Source organism: Drosophila ananassae, chromosome 2R (assembly GCF_017639315.1).
Source record: "Drosophila ananassae strain 14024-0371.13 chromosome 2R, ASM1763931v2, whole genome shotgun sequence".
In the NCBI taxonomy this organism is placed as follows: Eukaryota; Metazoa; Arthropoda; class Insecta; order Diptera; family Drosophilidae; genus Drosophila; species Drosophila ananassae.
The window spans coordinates 15219312-15235679 of record NC_057928.1 but is presented as its reverse complement, the minus strand read 5'-3'; the positions used below and the strand labels follow the sequence as shown (position 1 = coordinate 15235679).

At 46.1% G+C, this 16368-nt stretch overlaps 2 protein-coding genes and 3 non-coding genes across 7 annotated transcripts; all 5 read right to left on the bottom strand.

Moving 5' to 3' along the window:
* Window positions 1-927: 927 nt before the first annotated feature.
* LOC6506698 (splicing factor 3B subunit 3) lies at window positions 928-7405 on the bottom strand. 3 transcript variants are annotated; one of them, XM_001957361.4, is made up of 11 exons: window positions 7251-7404; window positions 6712-6977; window positions 6076-6441; window positions 5362-5836; window positions 4969-5303; window positions 4107-4414; window positions 1942-3919; window positions 1700-1754; window positions 1399-1445; window positions 1150-1206; window positions 928-1088 (listed from the first exon to the last, which is right to left on the bottom strand). In XM_001957361.4, exons 2-7 carry the CDS (start codon window positions 6935-6937, stop codon window positions 1943-1945), a joined length of 3687 nt encoding a protein of 1228 aa, XP_001957397.1. In that variant the 5' UTR covers window positions 6938-6977; window positions 7251-7404; the 3' UTR covers window positions 928-1088; window positions 1150-1206; window positions 1399-1445; window positions 1700-1754; window position 1942. The 3 variants fall into 3 exon arrangements, with proteins under 3 accessions (XP_001957397.1, XP_014764873.1, XP_014764872.1); XM_014909387.3 differs by lacking the exons at window positions 4969-5303; window positions 5362-5836; window positions 6076-6441; window positions 6712-6977; window positions 7251-7404 and adding an exon at window positions 4699-4791; XM_014909386.3 differs by lacking the exons at window positions 928-1088; window positions 1150-1206; window positions 1399-1445; window positions 1700-1754; window positions 1942-3919 and adding an exon at window positions 4699-4789 and having other exon boundaries at window positions 4274-4414; window positions 7251-7405.
* Window positions 1279-1350, bottom strand: LOC6508098. The gene has a single exon (XR_046016.2). It is a non-coding gene; the product is annotated as a small nucleolar RNA Me28S-Cm788 (small nucleolar RNA).
* Window positions 1545-1629, bottom strand: LOC6508099. The gene has a single exon (XR_046017.2). It is a non-coding gene; the product is annotated as a small nucleolar RNA Me28S-Gm3113 (small nucleolar RNA).
* On the bottom strand, window positions 1826-1909 carry LOC6508100. Its single transcript, XR_046018.2, has one exon. It is a non-coding gene; the product is annotated as a small nucleolar RNA Me28S-Gm3113 (small nucleolar RNA).
* Window positions 7406-8753: 1348 nt separating the features above from the next.
* Window positions 8754-12943, bottom strand: LOC6506697 (serine/arginine repetitive matrix protein 1). The gene is made up of 4 exons (XM_001957362.3): window positions 12530-12943; window positions 11103-12385; window positions 10420-11042; window positions 8754-10359 (listed from the first exon to the last, which is right to left on the bottom strand). Exons 1-4 carry the CDS (start codon window positions 12539-12541, stop codon window positions 9341-9343), a joined length of 2937 nt encoding a protein of 978 aa, XP_001957398.1. The 5' UTR covers window positions 12542-12943; the 3' UTR covers window positions 8754-9340.
* Window positions 12944-16368: the final 3425 nt, after the last annotated feature.

The window sequence follows — 16368 nt, the reverse complement described above, 5'->3', positions numbered from 1 at the left end:
CGGCACAGATCGCTGGTCGGTGCAACATGCGGCGCGAATTGCATGCGTAGATGCATCGACAGATTCCAGATACCACTTGCGTGCCAGTCTCGCAAAAACAGCGTCGAGGAGAAAATGAACAAAAAAATGGCAGAAAGCGAAGAACCAGTGCCAAGTGATGAATGTCCGTGTTATGCGATCTAATGATCTAGAAATGAAGTTAATAAATCGTTTAACCAGATGGCACAATCTTGGCCAAGAACGAGGATGTGGATGTGGCTCCTGGTGGTTTGTTTTTCTACTCCATCAGAGATGGTTTTCCAACAAGATTTTAGTTATAAGATATTTTTTTTAGATTTATTTATTGTCATAGGATTTTTACGATACAAATACTTTTAGAATTAATAGTATTTTAATGAAATAAAATCAAAGAATCTCTTATTGATTTTCTCAACTAAATGATACCCGATACTCATACTTTTAGTCTCTGGAGTCTTTAGTCAGAACTAAATACATAGAGTTTATAAGAAAACATATCTAGTACCTACAAAAAACAGCTAAAAACCACTTTCCGCTGAAAAGACAGCCAAGCCATCAGCACTGGCACACTTGGCCCGTTTGGCAAGTGATCGACCACCGGGCCGAGCGACAATTTGCATAACTACTGCGCTTATGCTGCAAACATAACAAATTACAACGATTCTGCGTACATACCGGGGCGGAAGAAAACGAGACGTTTAGCAAATATCTTCTCTTAGCCCGGTGCTTAACGGGACCCAGTGCTGCTGCTGCAACATAGGGAGCAGTGCAGTGCAAACAAGGCCGGCAGATAATGCCCGGCACATGGTAATGGCCATAATGAGGCCGCCGCAACAAGGCAAGCAGGCATCAACTGGAATTATGCAAAGTAGCGTCTCCACCAACCAGACAACAACAAATCACATCGCATTCCATTCCTTATGTTGGTTACTTTATTTAAAATTGCTTAAAATGCTAGGATGAATATTTAGGTTTTTGCAAATTGTGGCATTCGCAGTGGCTTAGACTAATATAAATAGGCGGCAGTCGATTAGTGGTTGTTCGATGAAATCATAATGGATTTTTACAAGCTGAAATTGAAGATTTCAATTAGTTTTACTTTTAAAAAATATAATTTTTCGTACAACTTACCTAATGTATATTTTTTTATGTAAAATAAAACGCAACATACCCCAGTTTAAGTGGAATCTGCAAGTGAGAAGAGTATTCTAAATTAGTTTTAAGTTTGTAGAATCTTAAAAAGCATTTAATTTTTTCAACAGAAGCTCAGTTACTAATTTACAATCAAATCATTTCATTAGTCTAACATATGTAAACACATCATTGCAATTTAGAAAATAAAATTAGAGCAAAATATTGTATGGAAATAAAAATAATTACCTTAAAACGTTGAAAAGGGCTGCGGATGGTAGTTTTTTCAATCAGAACTGCAAGAAAAATAATGAATAATAAAATTAAAAAAATAGTTTAAATTATTGTTATATTTTTCCTAGTTACGATAGATTAAATTTTAACATTTTATTTGGTTTTATCAGAAAAACATAACTTTACACTAATCAAGATCTTTCATAGGTGTCCCAAGGTAAAATCGTAAATCATCATTTTAAAAATAATAATTAAATAAATATTATATGAAATAAAATATATAAATAAATTAAAAATATTTATTTCCCCAACTTACATAATGCAATAAAGTATAGTTCCGATAGAGCTTTTGTAGTCCTGTCTGGAAGAACCTAAAAAAGAAAATAAATAAATTATTATTATTATTATTATTTAAAACATTAAAATAAAATATATTTAAAGATCTAATCAGTTAAACAAATTTACACAAATCAAGGCATTTCATAGGTGTCCCAAGGTAAAATAGCTATATCATCACAAAACTATATCTATCTAAGAATAAACCCACTACCAACTCACCTTAGAAGGCATATCTCGTGCGTATGTCCTCCAGTTTCTTGCAGATCTGATTCGGAGTGCGGAACATATCTCCGGCAATACTCTTCTGCTTGGACGCATCTATGGACAGATACTGCTCGCAGAGGTCTCCGTCCAGGACATTCTTGACAGGATAGTACGAGCTCCGGTAGCTGAGATGATCGCGGCCGCACAGTGGAGGATTCTCGTTGCGCATGTGCATCTCCAGGTGCTGGAAAAAGTCGTAGTCCTCACGACTCGTGAACGGAACAAAAGCGCCCACAGTGCCGCTGAGAGTGGCGTAGATTAGAGCCTCGGATCCTCCCGGTATGAGGGTTGCCTTCTGCAGCGACATGATGATCTCGCCCACGTGGAAGGAGCAAATGTTTTCAGACTTTTGGGAAGCTCCCGATAGCAAGCCACGATCCCAGAGAGACTTGGTGCCCGTGGGGTCCTCATCAACGTCATCTGTGACGGAATGGGGCAGGCGCTGGATGCTCAAGTTTCCAAACTTATCGGCAATGGCAATCGTGTCGTAGTCCAGCAGGGTAGTGGCGGTTACCCAGCGCGGATGCGTATCATCAGCGAAGATGATCAACTGGTTCTCTGCCCGGCGATAGCGAATGAAGAAAACAGATTCCTGGACATCCGAGACATAGACACGATGGCCCATGGCCTGGATGTTGACTATCTGGTAGGGAATGTGTTTGTTCTCGCACTTGCGCAGCATTTTCTTCTTGCCGAGATCATAGATCCGCAGCATCCTCCCGCAGCCTGCGAGCAACCTGCCCTGGAAACCGCACAAGGCCCCCGGGATCTCGTCGATTTCCGTGCGATGCATAAACTCCAGGCTGGAGCAGGTGGGGTCTATTTTGTAAATGTCGATGCAGCCGCCCTGCGATATCCTCGGGTTCAGCTGCAGGTCCTTGGCTATTCCCACAGCCAAGTAGTAACGCCCATCGGCTGCTATGGAGAACTTGAGCATGGCCATTGACATGATGGCCTCGTTCTGGGTCAGTGGAACGTTGAACATCGTTTGGCCGTGCATGGCGTCCAGGCAGCGGATCTGGGACGCCCACAGGCCGAGACCGGCTTTGGGAGCGGAGAAGACGTCTTCGGGAAGCACCTCGTTGATGAAGGCATTGGCCATTTCCCTGGCCAGCTCCCGCTCTTCGTCTCCGGCAGCGCTGCGCATCTCCTCGGCCATCTGTTCCTTGCGAGCATTCTTGGTGTCCTCCGTATAGGCATTGTGATCCGTTTCCGCGATCAGCATGCGACCTGTATCCGGATGGATGACAAAGGTGCGTGGTGTGTACTGTAGCGGGAAGGCGACTTGATTGAAAACGGCTCCCAGTTTCTCCAAGGCCAGAATCCTCAGGGTGTTCGTGGAGATGGCCACAATACCTTCGCTGCACTGCTCGCTGGAGAAGCCGGAGGCGTACTCCAGAGTCTCATACGAAAGGGGCGTCAAGTGGAAACGGTTCTGATGGTAGTACGACAGCCAGGTCCGGCTGGACATGGCCAGCACAGCCTCGGAGCCCTGCATCTTGATCCGGAAGAGCTTCACCGGACGGGATCCCAAGTAGCGAGTTCTGGTGTCGGCCAAGTCGCCAGACACTGGATCCAGCACGGTTCTCAGCAGCACTCCATTGCTCAGGCCAATGTTCAGATAAATGGTTCCCTTGTTGCTGCCACTACGCTGAGCTGGCGCATCTTCATTCACACCCCCGGCACTGGTGGTGCTCTCCGTGTGACCCATTTCCACCAAGCAGAGGGACTCTGCCGGCGAGGGTAACGCCTGCATGGAGCAGGGAGTCAGGCAGTTGTTCGGATCCAGGGACAGGATTCGAACTGTGTTATCCGCCAGACCCACGGCCAAGAACCATGAGCGCTGTTCTCCCTCCGGAACTGTTCCCAGGGCCATGCACATGATCTCGGCAGGCATCTCAGAGCGCTCCGTGTACTCATTGAGCTCTCCAGTCTGCAAGAGAAGATATAATCTGATTAGTTTAAGTTCCAAAGTCCAATGAATCGTATGGTTCTGATTCAAAAGCTCAGCACTGCAGGACACATAGTGTCTCAACATGATTGTTCTTTTTCGTGTTTCTGTCATCCTCGCAAGTCATTTATTTTTAAATTTAAATACAAATTATAAACAATTATCTTACCGGATCCATTTCAAAGTAGACCAACTCCCTTCCCGACAGCGTGATCACCACCTGGCGCTGGTTGACGGCGCACTTGGTGATAGACTTCTTGCCGGGCGCCTTCCACTCGTTGACTCGCTTGTCGGAGCGAATGTGCCGGATGCCGTCGGGATAGACCTGCACCAGGGCATCATCGCCCAGAGCAGCACAACATAGCGTGGGCGTGGTGCCGAGGAAGCCGCTGTCCGTGACTTCCTCAACGGTCTCGCCGATGCTCAGCACTAGAGTGGCGTTCACGAAGGACACGATGATGTAGGCATCGAACTCGTCTAAAAATAGCGTTCAAAACACAATATTTTGGCCATTAGTAGGGAGTAGTACGAGAAGGATAATTGCATCGAAACAGTTGCCTATCGAGGCAGACATTGAAAAATCAGTTTATCAAGTTGAAATCAATGGATATTCAGCTGAAACACGGTTGATAATTATCGCATCATGTTCAATGTCCGCCTTAGCTTAAAAATATGTTCTTTTTTCGATCATTGGTAGTAGGCAGTAGTAGTAGGAGTGGTAGTATCTGTTGGCTTATGAGCTGCTTGAAGTGTTGCCTTACCTATCGCTTCTCAAAAGACAATCTTAATTACACAAACGAGACACTTTTCGGACTCTTTCGATAGTCACACTTGACGTCTGTGTTTAAGCGCCTGAAACAAGAGAGAACTGGTGGTTGATATCTTGTGGGACTTGTTGGGAATCGTGCGTACAAGCTAGGTCTATACTATATATCTCGATCTGTATCAATGCACCAGTTGAGTTATTAGCCATTTCTCAATCTTAGCCTATGCTTAGTCTATCGAAGGTTGAAATATTAATTCTTCCTCACCATCAGCTCGTTTCTTGACGGTCCACACCGCGTTGGGGTTGCCGGGCAGCTCGGACACAGCCATCTCAGACACCTCCAGGCCATGGCGAAGGACTCTCAGCGTGGAACGAGGCCCCCTTCCGCACAGGACGTACAACTGGGGAGTATCTTCGTTGGCCAGATCGGCCACCTGACTGGTGATGATCGGAGCGAACGATGGGAGCTCGTCCACCAAAACCAGGTTCTTGAGAGCCCGCGGCGCAAAGAAGAAGGTTTCGCCCTCCTCCAGCGGCATGGCGGAGCTGAACTCCGGCTCATCGTCATCGTCGCCCAGGTGAGCGATTTGGTAAAGGTAGCTAATGAATAAAATGCAGTTAGCAAGGGATCTGGGAGTGGATTAAGTCTATAGCTTACTGGTTGCCGAACTCGCTGGCCACAAACAAGAAGCCTGTCTTGAGCACACACATGGCAGTGGCCGGAGGCACTGTGTCGAAGTACTTCAACTTGATCTCCGACACCACATCGTCGTCCGTTTCCAGGGTGATCTTGAAGATGTCCCCCTGCTCGGTCTGGAGCAGGAAGAAGTACATGCTTTTGGTGCGATGGGTGGCCGAGCAAATGAAGATCATGCCCCGCTCCGGGTCGTCGAGATCGTTCCTCCTACGCGGTATGGGACAACGGATATCGTGCTGGTCACCGAGATTCTTGTATGTCAGATAGTTCTCCGAGCAAATGAGCACGCCCGAGGGACCGTCATTGCCACCGGGAACAGATACCAAAAAGTTGGCATGCTCTTCCAGGGGCTCTGAGTACTTGCGGACGACGTGGTTCAGACCCAAGTCCAGTTCGTAGAAGGTCAGAGTCTGCTGAGTGCGCTGGGCGGCGTCACCTGGAATAAAATAAAAGTAATATTAGTTAGAGTGCCTTTTAGTTAAATAACTATTTAGAGATGGAAACAAGTGTGGGTCACAAATCAGTGAAGTGTGGCCAGTAGTTTACAGCAACACCAATGGTTCAGTGATCGACATTCTTCTGGCGCCATTTATAAACAGTGTTCGGGGTGGGAAGATCCACCGAACCTGTGTCTATAGCGCCACTACTGTCTAGTATTTTGAAACCAATCCCTACCCGATGGATCCAAGTCGGCCTCCTCGTAGTCAATCTCCAGGCAAGCGAACATGGGATTATCGAATCCCACATCCACGCCCACCATGTGGTAGGTCAGGGTGTTCGACTTGTGGGCCTCCAACGGCGATGAGATCGTGAGGCGGGCCTGGGTATCTCGGTTCATGATGTACGCCAGCTTCTGCTTCTCCACGGCGCCAATCATCACGGCCCTGCCTTTGGGATCGATGGCGAAGTACTGGCCGGGAACAATGCGTCGGCATCCCGACTTGCCGAACGTCTCTTGGTGCACTTTCTCCAGGGCATTCTTGGAGGGAATGTACTCAAGGATCACAATGCGTCCTGAGTCAGAACCCACCACAATGTAATCTGAAATGGAAGAGGTCATCTCGTTAGTTACTTTCTAAATCCTCTTAAAAAAAACTATAATTTTATTATTTTAAATCTTGTAACTCGAAGTTTCAATTCGCCATTCCGGGTATTATGGTTTATGGCAAATGCGACGCCAAGTCTTTGGGTTAATCTCGCACTTAGACACGTTGTTGAGGTCTTACTGGGGTCAACTACAGAATAGTTGCCTCAATAGGGATTTGTGCGGCTCTCCTAAGAACAAAATTTAATTCTTATTTAGTTCCTCACCTTTAGTTCCTCCCGTCAACCGGAAGGCCATCAGGGCCCTGATGCATCCAAATATCTCCGTAGACATGAGCGTGTGCACTTTGCCCGTGTTGGAGTCGGGACGGAGGAGCTCCAGCGACTTGCCACGTGACAGGAGCACCTCCTGCTGCTTGCCGCCGGAAAAGTTGCCGTGGACCGCGTGGGTCACACCGGTGCCCTTCTGCAGCGTCAAGTTGTACAGATACATGGCGCTGCTTCTCTATACCTGCGTCACGTTGTTCCAAAAACTGCAAGAAAAGTACAGTTGAGGTTAGGTACAGTCTCGCACAAAAAAATTCTTATAAATATTACTAGATATTTAATGAATTTGTACTACTTTGAAAACCATGGCCACAGTATGGGTAGTCGTGTCGCCTAACGATGCTAGTAAGTAGCATTATGTTCTAATTTAGCACGCTTCAAATGCGACCAAAGCACAGACATTTCTGATTTCTGGAGATACTTCGTGCAAACCGCCTCAATAATCCCAAATATAGGAAGCATCGCTTTATTTTGTTTACCTTTGGCTAGTTAGATGGGTGATCTAGCACATTTCACCAGCGATGCACTTGGATTAATTTTCACTGATTACAGAGCCGGCTCCATTTTTCACATCTGCTTCGGTCCGGAAAATAATGAAAAAGACCCAAGAACCTCGTTTGGCCATTCACGTCGACTCGAACAGAGTTGCCACATCCTGAACAGCGCTGCCAGATCGTTAAAAAGCAAAAGAGTGGCAGCCTTCTGTACGAAAAATTGTCGAACCGCCTTGTAAAAGTGGCTAGATTTTCAAATTTAGTTTTAAAAAGTAATTAAAAACTAGATATCGATTCAGGAAAATCGAACAAGAATATTTTTATTTTTCGTTCTGGGCTTTACAATTGCTGAATTGCTTGGATTGCTGAAAATGGGCCAAATGGGATATGTTAATTGGGCACACAGATTAGAACCCGAAAGAATATTATCATTTGGCGTTTATATTTTAAAACAAAGTAGCCTATTTTTTATTTTTTCGAGGTAAAGCATTTAAAAGGATGGCCAAAACTCCAGTCGTTCATTCGACGATTACCTCTCGAGGTAATAGGATTCAAGTTATATTTTATAAAAAGTAAGTCGTGGAATAAATTGTGAAAAAGAAAAGAAGTGTAATGAAGTTTAAGGTCTTTTGGGGTATGCTTACTTAACTATCTAATGACTAAACTCGTGGTAAAGTAACCTTCTAATGAACTTAATATTTATATTTTAAAATATTTTTTCAATCATTGGACGATTTTGTTTCATATAAGGATGAATCCCTATAGGGGTAACGACTTTCGGTGTGGGGAGCTCCAGGCTCACTCTCAGTACCTGGCCGGCCAGCCGTCTCAAATGGCAGACAATGACGAGGATAAAAACATAGGTACTACTGCAAACTCTCTTCCTACAGGAGCTTTGAACGCGCCAATTGAGTACTAGGCTCTGTTGTGTTAAGGGTGAGAAACAGGAAACAGAACTGAGGACACCATAAAGGTCCATCGGAAATGATTCCAGTTGGCAATATTTAAGAGTTGATCTCTCTGGGATGAAATGTTGATGTTCGAAGGATCATCCGCCAAAAAACTAATTGAAATAAATAAGAAAAAAGGGGACTCGATAGAAATGATGGGAAACGAGAATGAACAAATTATTCAATTTAAATTTTATTTTTTAAGAAATAATATAGGTTTTTAAACCAGAAAAATAACTACTGTGTCGTTAAAGAACTGGGCCTGGAACCAGTTATCGAAGACGAGTTATCGAAAACGAGGCCCGCCTGTTATCGAACTAGTTCCCGCTCCAAACTTAATTTTAAAAAATTTACCATGAAAATAAACGTTATTTTACGATTGGTTTTGGAGATTGGTTTTTAGGAGTTAATATTTTCCAAGAAACTGGCTGGGTAAATTCTGCGAATCAATCGTTTGCAATCTGAAAAAAAATAATAAAATGAAACCATCTTAGGCATCCTTACAAGTGCAGGAACTAAAATTAGACTACAGTTTAGATAATTTTACAATTGTTTATTTTCTCATTTAGTTAATGCTCCTCAAAACACACAAAATGCGTTCCGGGCATCGTTAATTACATTCTGTAAAACCTACTTATAAATTAAACTGCGGCAACAATACATTTTGCCAAACGGATGTACGATTTGAAGTGTATTGAATTTCGATTCGTCGGTTTTTGGGAATTAATTAATGTATTTAAAACCACTGGGGGAGGGCTAAATAGTCTGGGGGTATATCTGGGGGTATTCTTTCCATTCTTTTTGTACATAATGCAATCTGTATCCTTCGCTTAATGTTGGCTCGCTAATTTAGTCGCTACTGTGGTTTGTTTTTTAGGCAAAAGAACTTAAACGGTAGGTGAAATACATTTAAGAAATACAATGTATGCAGTTAATGAATGTTTACTTGGTTTTAATGTATAATATTTTAATGGCTACGTACGTCTGTCTGTGGAGGCGAGTGGTTGGAGTCTTGATGGTTGATGCTTGATGTATGATGGTCTAGTATGTGTGTGTGTGTGTCAGTGTGTTTAGTGTGTGTGTCTGGGCAATCAATCATCAATCGCACATAGTCTAGTCGGTCGTTCAGTCCAGCTTCTTCATGGATTTGAGGGCTCGCTCCCGCAGCTGCTTCTCCAGGTCTTCGTTAATGACTCCCGGCCCCGTACCGCCAGGCAGGATGAGCGGCAGTTTGCCGTTCCCGTTTCGTTTGGTTGCCGATCCTAGCTGCTGATCATCCTCGTCGCTGCTGCCCCCGGAGCTGCTGTCCGCTCGCGACTTGCCGGCGCTGCTCTTCCGCTTGTGTTTCTTGTGCTTCTTGCTCCTCTTGCTGTGTTTCTTGTGCTTCTTATGCTTCTTGCGCTTGGATGAGGCATCGGAGTCACTGTCGCTGGAGTCGGGCGCCTTCCTTGTCTTCTTGCGCTTCTTCTTGGAGACGGGCTCGTCCTCGGAATCGCTGTTGTCTTCTGCCACAATGCCACCTTCGTCGTCATCCTCCCGCCGAGATTTCTTATGGCTGCGCTTGCGGCTGCTGCTGCGCCCGCCCATGGACTCCTCGTCCCCGCTGGATGTAGTGACACGTTTGCCCTTCTTGTCCGAACGTCGCTTGTCTTTCTCCTTTTCCTTTTCCTTCTCACGTTCCTTCTCCTTAAGGGCGGCAGCTTCCTTCTCCTTTTCCTTTTGCAGCTGTTGTTTCTTTTTCTTCAAGCGATCGTCTGCACTGGAGTTGTCCTCGTCGTCGCTCTGGTCGCTGCTGCTGGAGCTTTCGGAGCTGCGCCGCGCCTTGCTCTTTGCCTTTCCCTTGGCAGCATCGGCGGGCTTCTTTCGACGCGGCTGGTCATCGCTGTCGTCGCTATCCGCGCTGCTGTCCGAGCTACTGCTCTGGCTCTGGTCGCGTGATTTCTTTGGTGCCGCTTTGGCCGCAAGGCGCTCGTGGGGCTTAAGGAACGGAGAAGGAGTTCGTGACAGGCTGGCGAAGGCGCTCTGCTTGGCCTCGTCCTGGTCCGACACAATGACTGTTTCTACTGGCTTGGCTTTGCGTTGTTCCTCCCGGCACAGATCGATGGTGTTGACTGCCGGGCCGGTGAACTCCACCGAGGATCGTTCTAGAAACAGAAAATATGATTCGAGGCCAGGTATAAGAATAAGTTACTCTTTTAACTCACCAATTGGACTATCCCGCTTGCGACTGCGACGCGGGCTAGAACGACTACGGCTCCTCTCATTACTTCTCTGCCGGCTGTGGCTGCGACTGCGACTCCGTCCACGTCTCTCCTGTGGGCTGGAACTGCGCTGCCGGTGCAGTTGCTGTGGGCGTCTGCCTCCTCCCTCGCCGGAGCTCTCCGACGTGGAGCGTCGGTGTCTAGCCGGTGGCGGGTTATCCCACCGATTCACATGCCCACCGCCGCCTCCCGGAGAGCTGCGTCTTTCTCTGGAGTTGGGTCGACGGTCGCGGGATCCTCGGCGCTGTTGCGGGGACGAGAAGCGACGTCCGGGGCCCGACGGCGGCGAGAATTGCTTACGGAACGGCTGGTGCTGCATAGGGGACTGCCTGTGGTAGCGGTTCTGTTGGGGCGACTGGCGACGATCGAAGCGTCCCATTCCACCGCCTCCGCGGCCACCACCGCCGGGACTGTGTCTAGCCTGCCAGTGAATGCGGCCGCCTCCGCGGAAGTTCGGGGAGCCGCCACGGTGCTGCCACATCTGGCGATGACCGCCCATGCCACGGCCTCCACCGCGTCCTCCGCCTCTAAAGTTCATCATGGGTGAGCGTCGGCGATTGTTGAAGCTGTTGAAGGAAACACCGGATTAGTTTCGAGACAAGTGACAACTCTGAAATAAAACTCACCGCCTAGGTGATCGGGAATAGCGCATGGGCGAACGGGAAAGGCGACGTGACCGGGAGCGGCGCCGTGAGTTAGAGCGTTGGAATCGATTGCCTCCACCATTGTCCTGGCGCATGGGACTGCGGCCGCGCGGTGAGAATCGTCTGCCACCCCGGCGTCCGCCACCTCCGCCGCCGCCAAACTGCCTGCCTCGATCGTTGCCGCGCTCCATGGAGCTGACTGAGTCGCCGCGATTGTTGCGGTACTGGCGCTTGTTCTGCACGCTGTTCTTGTTGCGTCGGTGCTCGAACTGATCCTGCTGGCGCTCCGGGGACAGCGAGATGCTGCTGGAGCGGGCTCGGCGGCGACTGCGCGGCGAGGAGCTGCGAGAGCGTGATCGCTTATTACTAGCCCGGGATCCAGAGCGGGAACGGCTGCGCGGAGAACGAGATCGAGACCTGGACCGGGATCGTGAGCGGGAGCGAGAGCGAGAGGCCGACTTCCCTTTGGCCGGTGGCGACTTGTCCGTTGAGTGCCGGCCGTTGACAGTCTTGGTGTTGGCGGCATCCGCGGAGCCAGACTTTTTGGGCGACCCCTTGGATGGGGAGCGCGACTTCTGGCGGGAGCGGATAGGAGATCGCGAGTGAGGACGGCCGCGGCTGGGACGTCTTTCTCTGGATGGAGGGCGGCCTGTGGAGGAGCCGCGCTTTCGGATCCGGGCTGCCGCATTGGCAGCTGCCTCGCGGGCAGCACTGGGCACCGCCCCGTTGTTGGCTGGCTTCTGGGAGCGGGAACGTGAGCGTGACTTTGACTTGCCGCTACCCTGAGAGCGGTCACGCTTGCGATCGCGCCGGGAACTGTCGCGTTGGGAACGGGAACGCGACCTGGATCGCGATCTGTCTCGCTGGCGCTGGTCCTCCTCGCGCTTCAGAATCTCATCCTTTTTTTGTTGTATGAACTCCGCCGGTATGCCGGATTCGCTCTCTTGGGCGGAGAGCAGCAGAGCCCAGAGCTCACCCATAAATTGGCGGGCATTGCGGCCGTTGAGGAAGCCGGTCATATTGATCTGCATCTTCTTGGGGCAGGGATACTTCTCCTCCTCTAGCTGGTTGTAGACGAACTCCACCACCACATCGTCCTCGATGTGCAGGATGTCGGTGATCTTCTTGCTGATCCACGGCCGCAGCACGTCCAGCTTAACTTTGGACATGTCCACCCGCTTGTTCAGGCAGTCACCGAACTTCATCTGCTTCATCAGCTTCTTCTCCTTGTCGCTGAACCTGGTGTCCTGCTGCTGGTTAGTCCCCTGTGAAAAATTCAACGGAGATCGAATCGGAATTTCAGAATTGAAAATATGTAGGTGAGCGGACGGGCGAGAAGAGAAAAAAAAGTGGAAATGAGGAGAACGTTTATCGATTGCTGTGGGGGCCACCCCCGCGACTCAACTTACCGTGAACATCATTTTGGCTTCTTTTCGTTGGTTCTCTCCGAGATTCGAGTGCTATGCCTCCGATTCGTGCCCGAGCTAGTCCAAGCGCATTTGTTTGGGCCGTTTTCCGAAAAATTCAATAAAAATATGTAACCCGGCACCACGCAAGTCAATTGTCTACACGCACACACACAGACGCAGCGTCTTTTCGCCGAATATGTGTGGGGACCGGAATGCGCTGCGCTAGCTTCAAAGATTGCGCTAAAAACTATAAACTGCGAACGAAAAGCACTCGTCACGAGCTTCTATTAGATTACACCTGCCGCGAAAAAAAACCCTTTTCACAAGTTTTCTCGCTGCAGTTTTTCTTCGCAAAATAAATAGGGTTGTTGATAATTTATCAAAATATCAATATATCGATATTCTTTGGTTACAAATGATATATATCGTGAATGCATTCGATGTTCGGCTTTTTTTTATTCTATATTTTAAGAAAATAGATTAATCGGCACTAAATTATAGCTTTACTTTTTTTTTCAGAGCTCAAATTAAGTAAAACTAAACTTAATCCGTAACTATTCAGCATACATAAAAAACGACTAAGTAAAATTTACTCAGTGGCGACATTTTATACCATTTCTTTTTTGCCGACTCTCAAGATTTTAAATGTACACAATACTGATAAAATTTTCTAATATATTTTAAGTAATATATGGAATATTTTATTTTATTTTTTACAAAAATGGTATAAAATCGATAATTTACAATATTCAAAAATAGTTACGATTATTTTTGTAGAGTTGCCAATATGTTATGGAAAGTCGATAGATTTCTGTTAGATCCGATTACGTTTTATCGAAATGTATATTTTTTGTTTAAATTTGTCACCCCTAATAGTTTTTGGTGATTTACAACACTTTTTTTTTTAAGTTGGCGCCAATGAGTGCTTTTTGTTAAATACGATTTTAAAACTGATACACTAAAAACATAAATTTAAAATATTAGAAGACTTTAAAGTTGATTTCCTGTTTTAATGTATAGTTATTGACAAAAAGTAGTAGATTATGGTATATTTTTCTAAGTTTGACTATCATTGTTTCTTATTTACAGGGATAGAAGCAATTGAGCACAATTCTGGGTGTTCTATCCACAATTCTCTGTCTAGATCTTCGAGATACTAGGACTAGAGCTGATTATAATGACTTGATGGGGTACCCAATTGCCCCAGAAGTTTCCCTTTGTGGATTTCGCACGCACTTTTAGCTAATCAAGCGAAGTCGGTCGGCATCTGAAAATGCCAGCAACTGTTGCAGTGCGTCCGTGTTTTTGCATATGGGAACGAGCCGAAGGCAGTCTGAACGGACGACGACAATCAGCGACAATTGGCCAAAGATTGCGACTAATGGTTGCCCAACGCACGTCGTCAGCAACTGACACAAAACAGAAGGTGCCTGTGGGAGCTTTGCAACCGGTTTGAGAGGCTCCCCAACTTTGCGGGTCTGACTGTCTTCTGACTCCTTCCAGACTCTCCAGTCTACTGACTCCTGATGCCTTGACTACCGGCTCCTGTTCCTCTTGGCCGGCTGCAAAGTTTGTGGCTCGTGCTCGGTGATTGCCAGCTGCTTGTGGCCAAAACTTATGGTTTAGCATTTAACCTGTCACTTAATCGAAAAAAAGTTGCCCTCCGCCATCCAGAGAATATCGTTAATGATGCTTCTTGGCTCGTGCTGAGGCAGATGTCTGCAGCCAGAGGTCCAATTGGCTATCCCCTCTGTTAGATGACCCAAAAACTGAACCCCTTTACTTTATTAGTTTATTTCTTGATGAACAACATTGTTTTAGTTAATAAATATATTTTCGCTTGGAATATAATTATTTCTGGAATTAAAACTTGTTCCACTTAGAGTCTGCAATTATAATGGCGAGGCTCCTCCTTAATCCCAGCTTTCATGCAACTGGCCTGATCTTCGATGTTCTCCTCATTGTGTAAAGCCAACTTAATTGTTTCTTGTGGTTTCTGGCATTGTTTTCTTTTTTTCCAACAATTGGGGTCCCACTGCAGCTAAAAAAAAAAGAAACAACTGTGGCGACCATGACTTTGTGCAACTGCAGACATCTGAGCCACTGTCTGAGGGGAACCAACAAATACACGCTAAAAAATCGATAAAAACTTTATTTTAAACTAAATAAAGTAAGTAACAAAATATATAATACATTGTATCTAATAAATAAGAACCTGAACTTATTGGAAAATGTATGTTTTCAATTAAAAAACTCGGATTTCAATATCTTCGAGTGGAGATATAGTACCATCTTGTCGATGGCCTCATGGCATCATTATGGGGCTGGCTGAAAAAAAGTGGATTCTGGGCGAGACCTTATTTGTTTGGCGCATAATTTAAGTTAAAGTCCGTGCAAATGTCGCAGTTGTTCGTTGTCTGATTCCTGCTGCATGTTGCTCTCCGCCAGTTGGCCTACGCGATTTCTTGGATATACTGATGCTGATGATGCTGCCGATGATGGTGCTGATGCCATGGTACGATCCCAATCCTGAACCGTTGGCTGTGCCTGATGGCGCTTGATTGCAGGTTGTCATGGGCATGGCGCACTCGACGCGCATCCATTCTGTCAGGACTGACAGACGGCACATATCCTATAGGATACCCAAACGACGACGTGTCTCTCCAATTGCATTTATGTTGGTCATGTCCCTTTGCTTGACGTGGGTCGCTGTCGGTCGGTTCTTATGTGAGTTCCCCAACTGGTTTTCTTGTTTTTCTTCTTGAGGAGCCCCAGCCGGCGAGTCACAACTTACAGGACTATATTATTGCATTTTCCCATCTCTAAAATCGGGTTGAGCTTACGACAGAGTGGTATCTGTGCACAGAAGAAAATTAAACTATTAGAATGGTCTTTTAAATATTTCATTTATTTCTTATATAAATGGACTGTATTTTTTGTCTTAAAACAAACGTATTATGCACCATGTCTGATAGTATTATTTTTTCAAACCATTCACATGACTTTTTTATGTGCAGCACTTCATAACTCTATTGACATAAGCATCGTCATAAACTAACAAAACTTATGCGGCCCGAGTGAAGTGTGTGGGTGGTGCAGTAAGATAAGATATGTCTACCTAAACCGAACAAAATCTGCATAAATGTGCCACAGCTGAAGCGTTCCCAACCAGGGCAAAGTGTTATTTTTAAGTCTCAAGAAGTCGCTAGTCTTGGGTGTACTTACTTCGGCAAACAAGACGAGTTTTCAAAACAGAAGATGGATTTTCTTTTGTGGAAATGCAAATACAGTTTATATCATAATAGTCTGACGGGGGATTACTTATTTTTTAGTACAATCTAAGAAAGCATCAAAATAGCTTTTTAAAAAACCCAACTCTTCTGAAATTAAGTTGTTTTTGAATGTATTAATTGGTTGGGGAAGTTCTTTGACTCCATAGGCTGGGCTTAACCTAATTTACTCGTACATCTTGGCTTACAACAAAAGTTTCTTGGAAAGAAACCAATAAAAAATCATTTCCTCAGCTTATCGATAACAGGCATCTAACTGTGAACAACATTAAGATGAGATGGAGTCTCTCCTCTCGATTTCTATATCTCGAATAGAACCACTCGGCCTGTCTTCTCCAGTGGGTACCAGGTGAAGAAGCTAATTTGATTTGAGAAAAGTCAATTAAGCATAGAGTTCGCTTAGAACACGAATCTCGATCCGACTCGGCTTATCTGAAAAATTGTGTGTGCCCCAAACAGTTCGGGGTCATTGAAATTAATTACGCATGTGTTCCTGTATATGTGTGTCTGTGTGCGTGTAGGAGTGGGGTGGGGGCTCTGGACTGCAGG